This window comes from Leptonotus elevatus, chromosome 10 (assembly GCF_054856555.1).
Source record: "Leptonotus elevatus isolate MCC_2025b chromosome 10, RoL_Lele_1.0, whole genome shotgun sequence".
NCBI lineage: Eukaryota > Metazoa > Chordata > Actinopteri > Syngnathiformes > Syngnathidae > Leptonotus > Leptonotus elevatus.
In genome coordinates this window covers 4126353-4140975 of record NC_141248.1, presented here as the reverse complement: position 1 = coordinate 4140975, position 14623 = coordinate 4126353, and the positions used below count along the sequence as shown (strand labels likewise).

General features: G+C 37.2%; 1 protein-coding gene across 1 annotated transcript; it reads right to left on the bottom strand.

The window, feature by feature from the left end:
* Positions 1 to 505: 505 nt before the first annotated feature.
* Positions 506 to 9360, bottom strand: LOC147166781 (dynein axonemal intermediate chain 1-like). The gene is made up of 20 exons (XM_086087666.1): positions 9286 to 9360; positions 8586 to 8621; positions 8394 to 8453; positions 8210 to 8290; positions 7633 to 7762; positions 7400 to 7431; positions 7096 to 7242; positions 6640 to 6699; positions 6080 to 6181; positions 5834 to 5918; positions 5608 to 5725; positions 5479 to 5522; positions 3750 to 3997; positions 3549 to 3629; positions 3332 to 3419; positions 3104 to 3183; positions 2429 to 2577; positions 1391 to 1490; positions 753 to 938; positions 506 to 648 (listed from the first exon to the last, which is right to left on the bottom strand). Exons 1-20 carry the CDS (start codon positions 9298 to 9300, stop codon positions 541 to 543), a joined length of 1950 nt encoding a protein of 649 aa, XP_085943792.1. The 5' UTR covers positions 9301 to 9360; the 3' UTR covers positions 506 to 540.
* Between the last annotated feature and the right edge of the window lie 5263 nt (positions 9361 to 14623).

The window sequence follows — 14623 nt, the reverse complement described above, 5'->3', positions numbered from 1 at the left end:
TCCCTCTTGGGTGTACTGACCTTCCTTCAGGTAGTCTTACAAAATGTGTTTTGTGCGGCTGTTATTTGGCATGCATATGAAGTGGCCTGTCCGTCATAGCAGATGCCAAATGACAGTTGTGGTGATGCTGCCCATGTTGGCTTCCTTTAAAACATTGATGTCGGTTTGCCTATCTTCCCACTGTATTCGGAGGTCATACTGGGTCCTACCTTAAATATGCAAGGCTTGAAGGTATTTGCTGTAGGCGGTACAGTTATCAGTTCCAAGTAAAAGGCATTGAAGTACATAGTCAATGGTAGAAAGGCGGACATGACCAATGCCTACAACCAATTGATAATCTCACAATATGCAGTCTAATGGAATTTTGAAAGGTCATTTCATTTACTGATCTATAATGCACTTGTTCACATTTTGCCTGTCTACTGTACAATGTACCACGGAAGTTACATTTTATACCATTGGGGAGAACTGAGGAATATTCTGTATAAAAAAAATGTACAAATTGTTTTCATGTAAAATACTTTATTGTACTTTAAGTGGTTATTTAACAGACATTCTTTGATCAAGGTCTCTCAGCAGACTGAGTAGCTTCTCCATCTTGGCTACTTCTGCCTCAGGACCCTCAACCAAATCCCGACCTTTTTTCCCCTACATATGCATAAACACACACACATGCATACACAATTAGGCAAGCTACAACAATGACCAAAATAAATAAATAATGTGGTTCTATGGTGTTCTTGAACGTTTACCTTTGGTTTCTTCCGGAGATTAGGGGACAGTTTGAGGCTGATGACAAAGCCTCTGTCATCACCCACTATGACGACGGGATTGGCAGGGTTGAACTCAATGTGAGTCAGCTTAGATTTCTTTTTATTCACCACCGGCTGCTGGCAGATAGCCTGATACTTGTTGATGACGAGGTCAAAAACATGAACCTGAAAAAAATATCAGAGCATTTAGTGTGCTGCTGAACAAACAAACAACATGCATATTGTGCATTTAAGTACCATGACGTTTACGTTTAGAATTTGCATACCGCTAAATTTGTTCTACACTCTTATGTGTGGTCTGGGAGCCATTTCAAGTAATTCTGTGACTAAGCACTCTTGTCTACATGTTCATGTTCTGTACGTGTAGGTGTGTCAGATGCCCTCATGCAATAAATTCAACCCACTAAGAGACGGCTGTAACTGGTCTACTAGTGTTTCCACTGTCTGTGACGACCAAGCCGCAAATAAAGAATGTATAGTACTTTGTAGAGAGTAGTACTTCTATCATTCCATCCATTTTCTATATCTTGAACCCAGCCATACTGTACAATGTGTGCAAATATAGTGATCAGACTAAGCAAACTCTTCACAAAGCATTAGTTTAAAATGTGTCTTACCAAACCGTCTGTAGTGACAGCAGCAAAGACAGTAGAGGAGTACGGCGCCCAGACCACATCGGCAACCGGTGCATTGAGCTCAAATGTGAACATTGGAGTGCTGGAAAAGGATAGAATATCAGTGATTTGCATGAAAACAAATCTAAAAATAAATGGAACCGTTATGGATCTCTCTCTTAACTAGAACAGTGCAATCCAAAGCTAAAACCCCAAACATTTTGAAATTACACAGCAAATTTCAAACAGTACATTTTACTCTAAAAAAAGACCATATTCGGTCCCACTCTAAACACAGTAAACTTTACACTAGTTGGAAGAGAGTAAAATACTAAAAACAACAACAACAAAAAACACTCATGGGTTAAGGAATGATCCCACAATTTTTAGCATGGAAGACAGCCACTCTACCACTTGAGCTATGCCAGACTTATTGCTAGTTAACATATTGCTGGTGTGTCCAAAAGGAGACCGAAAAAAATGGAGGTGCGAGGAATGGGAGTAACATTTTTATGAGACGCAAAAAAAAAAAAAATCCATATCAAGAATACCCCAAAATGTTTGTCACACAAGATAATTGCAACTTTCATTTCAAATGAAAAGAAATTGAATTAAATGTTATTAAAAAAAAAAAAGGAACTATCTTATGTCATGAGAAGAAGGTAAACTTGTAACCCTATAACCCTGATGGCTTTTCCAGCAACCTTGCAAGATCGCCCCAATTGAGAAAGGAGAGACACCTATACTTATTAATAGTGGGAAATGTTCTTTCTGATTTTTGGAAATACTGATATGTTTGATGTCTATTTATTATTATATTTTTGACAGTTGTAAATGTACAAATTTAAAGTCTTGTGACCGGCTGTATCAAATATAACACAGATCAAAAGTCATATGTAGAAGTTGATTTTCAAAAAATATAAAAATTGTTTGTTCAAAAGGACCAAAGAATCAGAATTATCCCTATTTATAGTTATTTAATGGTCAAAATATAATGTTGCATGCCTCCACAGTTTTGTCGTCATCCATGATTCATTTTACCTATAATCCTGGTCCCAGATCTTGACAGTCCAATCCGAGCTGCAAGAGATGAAAACCTTTGAGTGATAAGGATTCCACCTCACCATATCCACTGCCATGTTGTGGGCTTCATATGTCCTTAGATACTGGCTTGAGTAATTCTTGGAGCACTAGAGAATGACAGCAAATGTTCTGTTGAATACTGATTATTTTTTGTTTATTTTTGTTTTAGCTGTACAAATCCATTGATATTCCTTGTGGTATGAAAAGCCATAAAAAGCAACACAATTGGTAGGAATGTGTGTTTGACAGTTTGAAAGTTATATATGACTGATTTTTATGTCATTTGCTGATTGTTATTGTCATCGACTGACTTCTTGCCAATCCATCGGATACACAGCAGCACAAAATCTATCTAAAAAATACTGAAAATGACACTAGAAATGAATGGGAAAAACATGGCCAAAACTTATTTTTAGACTTAAAATGCATTCTTGAAGACTTATTTAAAGTTGAGTATTGTAGTTATTTTATTCCACTGTAGGATTACAGTTCTGACTGCAGTGACAATTAAAGCGCACACTCTCAAGACCAAATCAACATTATGGCTTGTGGGCACAGCTGCTGTATTTCAAGCATCTGACAGTTCATTGACAGCCAAATCTTGGACGCTGGAATGAACGCCTTCCAGCATACCTTGTGTATTTTCCCTTCCTGAGTGCCAACTATGTAGACATCGTCAATCTGTGGGTGAAAGTCAAAGGATGTGCCGCTAGCTGGAGACGAGAAATACACAGGCCTTACATGAGCAGTGCACAGTGGCAGTAATTGGCCTGGCTAACAAACCTGAAGCATTCTGTGAAGAAAAGCTGTTATATAAGCAATGTTTAGTAAACAGAGGCCGCAAAAAAAGTGAAAACTCACCATTGGTGAGATCCTGAATACCCTCTGGCCCATCAGATACAGTATAATCCAGTGCAAGCCTCATAGCATCTGTGAAGCCCAGCTCGTTCTGAAGATTTAAATGTACATCCAGAGTGCAGACACAGATTAAATAACAAGGATCTGAATTTGTATGAGAATTTAAAGCGCATATATCAAACAACACACATATCGGTTGATCAAATAGAGTTTAACGAACCTTCATGAGGGTCCATGACACAACTCGGCCATCAGAAGACACAGAATAAAAATTGAGGCTATTGTCATTCTGCCAGCGTACCTGAAGGAAAAACAGTGTAAATACTGTTAGAAGAAATACACCAAACTTTTTATGAGTTACTCAATGTTTTGGAACAGCTGCGGATGGATCAATTAGACTCCTGATGCTCATCTCCCTCACCTGCCAGACAGGGTCAGTGTGTTTGCCATTGTTCACAGTGCTCTTGTACTGAGGGTCCTGTCCCTTGTTTTTCAAGTTGTACACACACACACAGCCATCATAGAAACCAACAGCCACCAGGTATGAATGTCGCTTATGGATGTCGAGACTCATGACGCCAGAACCTGTAGGGAAGATGTACTCGGGGTAGGTAGAGTTCTTCAGTGTGTAGAAGAGAAGCATCCCGTGGCCTTGTTTGCTGAAGTCATCTGTCATTGAATTCGATAGGAGTTAATTATAACAAGACTCATTATTTTTGAAAGTGGAAGTCAACCCAAAAGTTTTCTTTACAGTAATATGTTCTGTGATAACCCACTAGTCTAAAAACAGTATTCTGATTATATTGCATTATGTGCAGGCTTGGGAAGTAACGGAATACATGTACCGCCGTTAGGTAATCAGATTGACAATTTTTTTTTAACTGTATTCCATTACAGTTACAGGAAAAACATCTAATCAGATTACAGGTACATTTATTAAAAATGGGGATTACTTCGAGGGATTAAAATTTATATGATGAGAGAGTGCGAAAGAGGGCGAAAGAGGGCGAGAGAGAGAGAGAGAGAGAAGGACAGAGCGAGAGAGCGCCCGCGCGAGTGGGTCCTTTGCTACATACCGGGGAGATGGGGACGAACGAACTGACTAGTCGTGTCCTCCACACGCGGACAGTTTGAAAAAGCTTCACGGACGGGAGGAGGAAATGGCGACCGGTATTCACTGGAACTTACTCTGAGCAAAAGTTTGAGCTGAGAGTCCAGCGGCATGCTACGCGCTGTAGCTTCTTGCTAGCTAGCCCGCTAGCCTACAACCATAATGTGAGTTACACCTTCCAAACAAATCTTCCACCAATTCACTATTTAAACATCATACACAACATATACACGGCTAATCTTGTGACTGGGATAAAAGTTCATTTTGCAGTTGATGTCACAAATCGTCATCCTCATTGGATGTCTGTCTGTCTGTCTGTCTGTCTGTCTGTCTGTCTGTCTGTCCGTCCGTCCGTCTATCAAATTGTGAGGTGTGGTTGCTTTCAGTGACCGTTCGAAAACAGCATATGGCCTTCAATCAATCAATAGCCTACATGCTTTTTAATTACACAAGGATTTTTGCTATTTACGGGTCCGTATCTCCCGCAAATAGCAGGGGCACATTGCATAGAATATATATTGTGTTGATATTTATTTTTATTTTGTCTTCAAGAGCATACTCAATATTGGAGTAATCCAAAAGTAATCCAGTTACATTACTTTAATATTATGGTACTTGGATTACGTTACTAAATTTTTTAGCAGGTAACTTGAAACTGTAATGGATTACATTTTAAAAGTAACCCTCCCAACCCTGATTATGTGGAACATGAATTAAGCAGCAAAATATCATCTCTGGGGGCACATCAGTTGCTCAGGGCTCAGGTAACGACCAATCACGGTTTAGCTTCCGAATGTCACATGACCAAACTCATAAAGCAGCTCAGCCGTGATTGGTCCTTTCCCGAGCCAATACTGTGATATCGTTTTCATGACAACAGCAAGTGGCAAAATGGCCGCCCGCAGAGATGTCAAAAGCGTGCGGATTTTACTGCTAAATTTATATCAATCAGAATGGTGGGGGTGCATACAACATATTATTGTAAAGACAAATTTTGGGTTGACTTCCCCTATAATGTAAATATTTCTTTTTGACTTACATGATCCCAATCCCACACCAAAAAAATCTGGATACATGAAATTCCTATGGAATAAGGTGCATTGATTAGTTTTCTTGCGTTGGTCATCTCTCTTAAAGTGAGTGTTAATTTGTTGTTGACCAAACTGACCAGCGGAGAGCAGTGACGCACATCATTTTGGCTTTGTTATACTGGAACTTCCACAGGGGCAGAACAGTACCCTCCTGCTCCCTAAATTCATCAGCCGCATCCTCAAAGTATTTGAAATCTGAAAGGAAATTCAAGATGAGAGGAAAATGTAGTATCTGTGTGCAATATTACAGATGTATCTACAATGCATGGTGGCATCCGTAGATAAAGAATAAACATTGAACACCTTGTGATACTTCATTATACGTGTTCTGATTGACCATCCGTTCTAACAGCTTGGCTGATTTGGATACTTGGGTGATATCATCACTCTGCAGATATAAAAGACAGACAAAAGTGGACAAATAACCAGAAAGGTCCTGATTACATTGTTTTGTTTTTATTTATTTATTTTAGTTAGAGAAGTCTTAAATTTAAGAAAACTTGCAGCTGACCACTTGACAGATTAGGTGCAAGGCACAGTGTGACTAACCGGAGTCTCAATGAGCATCATCTTTTTGTTTTTGTCACTATCTTTATCTTTCTGTTGCTCTCTTTTCCGCAGCTCCACCATGAAAGCATCATAGATGTTCCACTGAAAAGTCAAAATAGGAGTCAATGCAATATTCCAAAGTGAGCATGTACAAACTAGACGCTCACATTTTTTCAGGAATCCGACAGGATTGCTACAAGATTCCCACGGAATGGAAGTCAACTTTTCTTTTAATCACAGGGTTGGGACGTGACATGATAAAAAGGACAAAAAAATGCTTAGCCTGATGCGTTTTTTTATTTTATTTTATTTTATTTATTTATTTATTTATTTTTTATGTAGGTGAATTCCAGTACAAGAGTCATTCTGAACAGGAGCAGAACGGGACAGAATTTTCTTTCTTTTTTCTATGAACCAGGACTGGGATGGGCAAGGATTTTTTTTACTGTGGGAGTAGGATGGGACGGGAGTAAAAATCCATTACCCTATAACCCTCTAGTACAAATTACTTAGCTGTAAGGAAACATTTTGAAATTAAAAGGGTCAGAGAAATGTTTTACCTGACAAGCAGTTGCGTAGTAGTTGCAGCGTGGAGGAGGAATAGTTTGGCAACTTCTGCCCTGCAGGAAAATAATAATGGAACTCAATTGAAACCAATTAAGACCATCAGGTCATACATTGTCACGTGGTCTAGGCAGAGCTGCCCTCCTGTTTGGAGGCATCCAAGACAGTTTAATAGTAGTAACCATTTTGCACAGATTAGACCTTCTTCCGCACCTTTCAGAAAATAGCTCCACAGCCGTGTCCTAATCTTTCTGACATCCGCTAAATAGTTCAACTATGGGAATATGCAGTCTTCTGTTTTTAGTTACAGCAAGTGTAACATTGCAGGCATAAAAGTTCACCAACGTGTGTAATTCTGCAAACAATACTTTTATCTGCAACAAGGTTTGAAAAGTTCTATGACTGTCATAATGTTGGAAAATAGGGTGTTACTAAAATGTTAGCCTTCCTACCTGCAATTGATTATTGAGTGTTTGAGAGGCCCTTTCAATGAAGTTGAACTGATTTGTACATTTCGGCTCTTGGTTTGGGGCCTCCTCTTCTACGGGCTCCTCTTCCTCAACGCCCTCGCCTTCGCCTTCGCCATCACCAGATCCTTCCTGTAGGGAAAATCAACAACGGTACTACTGTTGACAGAACAGACTAGAGGAAGTTATTGAGAGATGGAATGTGAATTTAAGACACTTAACTGCTACAACCCAACAAGAACAAGTGCTAGCTAGTATTTCAGGTCAACCAAATTACATCACACCTTACCTCTTCAGATTCTTCTCCCTCCTCTCCTGTTGCTGCAAAAAGATCAAATCATTGAATACATCTTATGATCTTTGCTATGCTTCTTATAGAGTTTCATTACATATATTGATGGTGGCACCAGACAACGTAGAGTTTAAAGTACACCAATAACCTAGCTGTGCCAATAGTCATAATAACAAAATATTGGAGTTGAGAATTTCCTGTTAATAAAAAAGGTTAATAGTTTCAGTAACCATCTTCAGTGAGTTCCTCAGTGGCTGTCACACTTTGACTATCATCAAAGTCTTGATGTTCGAGACAACCCTCCAAGACGAAGTGAACAGCCATGTGATTTACCTCGGTGGTCAGCTTGTAAGCACCATCCTGCAAAAAACAACAAAGCCGTGATGATGATGAAATCTTCATAATAGGTCCTATGTAGGCCCGCTAGCCAAAAATGGCATTCTGGTAGTGAATAATATTATGTTTGTGAAATATGAGTTAAAAATGTACTTGTTTTTCTCCATCTCTGGGGGCGGTCATTTTGCCACTTGCTGTCTACCAAAAAATGATATCACAGGTGCTCAGGACTTGGTCGGGGCATCTTCAGAAAACCTAAGCAACGGTGATGTCATTTTCAGTCAACAGTAAGTGCCAAAATGGCCGCCCCCTGAGATGGATACAAATGTGGGGATTTGGCTGTGTAATTCATATTCCGCAAATGTTTATAATAGTAGGGCTGCATGGAACATTATTGAATATTATTGTCAAGAGAACTTTTGGATTGGCTTTCCCTTTAATGACAGAAAAAGTCACAAGAGCCTGGCTTACATCAAATTTGTAGTGGGCAATATTGTGTGGGGCATGTGGATTTTTTGCCATCAGAGTCCTTGTTATTTCCTCTTTCAGCTCCTGTTGGTTGAAAAACAAACCAAGAACATACAGTAAATGCAAGACTTGACTTGACTAGATTTGGTTTTACAATTGATAAAATGATCATTTGCGTCACTCTTACAGCCTCAGTGAGGTCCAATTGATCCGCAGGCTTAACAAGTTTCCCCGGATCATCCTCCTCCTGAAAAGAGTTCCATATTATCACATTGTAATTCTACACATTTTTCATCATTGTCGATGGCTTAAAATATTAGTTGTGCCATGAACCACATTATATCACGAATTAGAGCAATTTGCATTGCATGCGACTTACCTTTTTCTTGTTTGTTTTGTATGACTTGGCAGCTGCCTTTGATCATGAGGGTCCATTGTGAAAACACATCACCAACAACAATGGTTAGAATTAATATTTGCAGTCGCAGTCTTACGTCATCACTTCATTTTTACTTGCTTAGATCGACACTATTAAAAGAAAGAGTTTTAAAAGGCTATTGTAATTTTTACTCAAAAATTAATTGAAGCAGGCTTGTGAAAAATACTACACTGTATGGACATTTGAGTATTGCACGTGCACAAGAATTGAAAATGCCAAAAAACAAAGAAAAAAAAGACTGAAGCTGTGGGATTCTGGGACTCAATTAAAGTTCTTCCACACCAAACTCATCCAACAATTGGACAACTGTGCCGTCGTTAGGGACCTTGGATGAGCACAGAACAAGTCGCGGTGCTAAAATTAGCCCTGATTAACTTCTCAACTGCTTAATGCATAAATAGGCATTTATGTAACATAAACAAGATGGTTATCATGGTAACTATAGGTCCAAAATCAACCGGCATGAAGCCAAATTCAAATGTCCATAATCAACTGACATACTTTATTAACTGTATACTGTAAACAGTATGAATGTGTATCCAGATATTTACTAGTGATATTGGAGGTAGGCCCACGGTTTCACTTTTGACATAGAGCTCATTCGTCAAGCGAGTACATCACCAGCCGGCCAATCACTTACTTGATCTTTGCTCATCTTTTCTTAGCTATATATATATCCATGAACGTACAGTTACTTCACTTGTGTATGTAAACCAAAACCCATGTTTATGTATGCTTCCTTGAACTCTCTTTGAGATGACATAATAAAGATTCTGATGACATTACTGTTAGTGCAAAGATGACATTATGCTAATGAAAAGGTAACACATTTTTGTTGAACATGTAACACACTAAGGGAACACAAAATGTATCCTCTGCTCTGTCAAACAGAATTAATATAAAAATAATATAAGACTTATATTATTTGCTTTTCTACTAGCCATTAAAATTTCTCTTTGGAGTAAAAAATTAAGTATCACTGTGGATAAAAGTGCCTCCCATTTATTTGTTTTCAAAATAATAGTACACAATCTTATGTTCAAGTTTATAGAGAACACAGAAATACAAATACATAGCCAAAGATGCAGTTGCTGTGCTGAGACAATACAGTGTCTGTTTAAAATTGGCAACATTTTAAATAATTATTAGATTTGATGGATTCCATTGTAAACTACCACTCTGAAATGAGGTCCAAAGTTTAATCAAGCCAGACTTCTTGCATCTACATGATGTAATGGATAATTTTTCAAAACACTGTTTCTATAATGAGAGGTTGATTACCGTCATTATTCAGTCAAGCTGCCGCTGCTGACAAAGCTATGAGGAGAAAAAAAAACATGCAATGAAAATCATGTGGCCTTACACGAGGACTGTAATAAAGATAAATACTGCATATTTGTAAGTTATTATGCAAATAACTTTCCTCATGCCAGCATTGCTTTTTCATGTTCCCCACTGAATGACAAAAAAATATTTAAACACAAGAGTATAAACTCCAAATATACAGGCCAATAAACACGACATGCGGGGGGGCGGGGGGGGGGGGGGGCTTCTTCAAAAAATAGAACCCAACACTGATGAAAAGCTTGAAATGTTTGTGATAGTTTACCTTCTCTTGCTAAATTCTAACCCATTTTAAATGGATTACTGCCAAACATGGTATTAAATACCAAAACAAATAAAATGAATTGTGAATACTGTATATGCATTACAACAAGGATAGCCAAGGATAACCAGACAGACAATGGATGGCCCAAAAAAAACAAAAAACTCTTTGTTCTGTATCATTAAATGTGACGTTTAAGGACAAGTGTAAAAAGTGGGACTGTACTAAAAATAGCTCACCAGAAATGGGAAGTTGGCATTTCCTAGGACTGTTGTAGAAGTCATCATTTGAAAATGTAAATGCTTGCAGAGATTTACAGAAACAAAAGCAATGCATGTCAGTAGTTGCAGTCAGGAGGCTGCAGACGGGAAAGAAAATATACACAACAAATTCTGTAGTGTTAAATTGAGTTAAAAATCTAGTGTTAATTCTTTTGAGTTACTGGGTGTTGATATGGGTATTATTTGAACACTCAAAGTGAAGAAAAAGCTCTACAGGTGGTGTTATTTTAGCGAGTCAAACTCTTTGACTCCAGGCTGAGTTCCCTTATACATCCAATCCGGGCTCTTTTCTCTCTTTAATCATTTACCATGAGTCGTGCGGGAACTAGACCTACAAGAAATAATTGTTTTGTGTTGTTGCCCCCCAAGTGCAAGGTACTAGGTTCAAGTTCTACTGGGTTCCACATTTGGGTTGGAAAATGCAAACTTGACAAGTAGTAACACTAAAACTGTAAAACAAAAAAAACAAAATATATATATATATATATATATATATATATATATATATATATATATATATATATATATACACAAAATGGAATGAAAATAACACTTTATGGTTAAAAGTGACAACAAAACTGTGAAAATTTAATACCAAAAAATGAAAGGAAATAACACTTTTAAGTGTTAAAAAATAACACTGATAGGTGAAAGTAGCTAACACTTTAAAGGGCAAAAAGTTAACTTTTATGTGTCAAATAATAACACTATGCGTGTTGTAATTTTGTTCTACCAATGAGTTACATTTTTACACTTTGGAAGTGTAAATTTAACTCAGAACTGATGAGGACTATATAAACTCAGGGAAAGTGTTAAATTTAACACTACGGGAGTTTAATTTACACTTCCGATTTTACTGTGTAGAAATCAATTGTGGAGTTGCTGGCCTGTTTCTTGCAGACTGTCAAGGATCCCTTGAGCAAGATATCAACAAGCTCCAAAAGGGAGATCAGCTTTACAGCAGGGGTCGCCAACCGTTTGGAAACTGAGAGCTACTTTTTGAGCCACCTAATGTGATGGCCTACCAGTTTGATACACATTTCTGAAATAACAAATTTGCTCAAATAATTACCTTTAATGATGGTATTATTAGAGCGCCAACAATTTAATTGGACAATATCTGCTTTAAAAGTTGTCCATAATTGGCAAAAAAAAAAAAAAGTCATTCAAAAAAATATATATATATAGACATTATCACATTACAGCATAAGACAAAGATAATGATGTTAAAACATCACCCACAAAATAAATATGTAGGGGAAAAAATGGCCTATTTTTGCTGTGTTTACCTCTCTGATGTTAAGCTAAATAGTAAAGGACAAGGTATTATACAACAGTCAAATATTCTGTCTGTTATTCCTATATTTAATGTAAGCATAAAGAGAGCCAAAAATAAGTTATTTTATTTATTATATTTGTTTTAATTAATTGGCTGAATAATTGGTTATCGGAATTTTATTTACCAAATATTAAAATCGGCATATTGGTTGAGTCCTGGTCATTATTATTATTATTATTATTATTATTATTATTATTATTATTATTATTATTATTATTATTATTATTATTATTATTATTATTATTGGAATTTAATTATATTCATTTTTATGTGAAGACAGTGGCCATGCTAATGTTTTATTATATTAATTTGGGAAACAAATCAATATACGACATTTTATTTCTATAAATGTCAGTGTTCACATTTTTAAATAATCACTAAAACAACATTCCTGGGAAATTACAATTGTCCCATACTGGTGAGCTCTTTTTAGGACAGGTCCATGGGCTACTCATGTGGTCTTTGGGGGCTGCCTGGTGCCTGTGAGCATCACATGGGTGATCCCTTCTCTACAGTATAATTTTCTGCACTTTGAGTTTGTATAAGCATTTTTAATATAGAGTGCACATTTCAGTAGCCTTATGCTGCTACAGGTATGCCTAAATGGTGTGGGCTGTCAAATTATTATTGTTTATGATAATGCAGCAATAACTAAATATGTTTTGCATAAAAATACGGTCTAATTGGGTAATTTTTTTAATTAATTTTTGTATCGCTAAAATGCGTAATCTCAAATATATATAGTTGCCTACTTACCTAAATGCCTTCTAAATGTATATCTGGCTTCTTTATGTTTTATTATTCACTGTGTTGACATAGATATATTAAATGAATGTTTCACTACTTTCCACTTTTGTCTTCCTTTTCCCCTCTCTGCATCTGTTCATCAGCCCTTCATACACAATAAAATATGAGATTGTACTGCTTGAGGAGGAGCAGGACAATAGCAGAGAGAAAAAAATAAAAGATGGAGAGCGGGTTGCTTTAGAGTGTGTCAGCAATTTCAAGAATGATTCCAATCTCAAAGCAAGAACACTACTGTAGATTTTAATAGATATCCAGCCCAGACTCTTAAGTAGCTTGGTGACCGGATCAGTACAGTGCATATTATGTTTTAAAATATATTTCCAAATATGATGATGAGGTCAAAAGCCAATCTTCAATTTGATATTATATGATTAAGGAGCAGATCATTAACCACTGTATAAAGATGAATCATCCCTGACTGTACAAGTACCTTAATCACTGTTTGTGTTTCCCAGACCGCTCCTTACTGGCCGGAATGTGTTATGGGATATGTTTGCAAGGAGGCGCTATCTTGTGCTAATGGAAGCAGCTGACCTATTTCAGTGAGTCACAGAGCGCTCTTCCAGCACACTGGCTATTGTGCAACAGCTATGCTTCAGGTGATTTGAGGCAAAAAATAAATAAATAAATAAATCTTTCACATTCACGATGCTGCTTCAGAGGAAGACAGTCTCACCACATTTCCTGAAAGCAGAGGCTAAAGAGAAGTTATTTTGTGTCATGTGAACAACTGAAAACAATTGAGTTTCATTTGATCAGACTGAAATCAGACTGCTGTCAGAAATCCTACCTTAATCCCTTAATTATGGGAAGCACTTTCAAGTCACCTAATCCTTGCTCTCGTTTCATTTTTTATCTTCTTCTCCTAGGTTTTGCCTTTTAGCCTTACTTCAAAGTGATGGCACGCTCATGTAATGGCACTAATGCAACTAATACAACAAAATGACTGCTCAAATTGATTTGTGATATTGCGTTTTAACAGCTAAAAACAGGTTTGTTTTTTGTTGTTGTTTTGTAACACCAAAGACACCATTTATAAAGGACTGTAGGGTACTGTATATTTTGTGTGTGTGGGGGGGGGGGGGTGCGTGCGTGCGTGTGTGTATAAAAATTATTTGCCATAATTGAGATATAATAAGGGCAAGGAGTGGGAATCTTCAGCTACACATCAGCTGGTTGCAGTTTGATTACTGATGCACATTGAGTCAATACAGGACTAAATGTCAAGTGGCAGCATTGGATCCTAAGGGCATGGCTAAAGCCCTGCTGCTGACCAAAATGTTTTGGGGAGAAAAAAAAAGGCAATTAGTTCTTGGAGGGATCCTTGTCAGCTTGCCAGTGATTGTCAAGGTCATTGTATCTAAGAAATTATTTATGCATTCCCTGTTCAGGAGTCATTCCGAACACCACTTTTTGTTCTTAGAATCACGTCAGCTTCACCCTGTGACAGTCTAGTCAACCAGAAAAGCACACAGGAAATCTGTTATATTTAGTCGAGGATATAATATGACATATCAGGCTACTGGAACATAGCTCAGCTAAGTTTGCAAGTTTGGCCCTGAAGCCATTTTAGTCTGCCAGGATGTGTGACGCTAATCAAATAGCACGACTGGAATCAGTTTTCTTTCACAAGGGATTGTTAACAAGTACAAATTTCTTCTGATGTTGACAGAGCCAACATAAATGCAAGGGAAGTTTGTTTAAAATTATGTAGCAAATACTGAGCTATTTACAAAAAAAAAATGCACGAAAATAATCGAGTTTGTATCATCTCAATTTATTTTTCTCTCGTCATTTCAAAACATAAAATATAAAAGTGCTCTCTCTCTATTTTATAGTGCAAGATATAATGCATATACATTTTAAAAATATAATCTACTATATAGTCAATAAAAGACCTTTGACAGACATGATCAACTTTTAGATAGTGTACACTCTAGGGCAG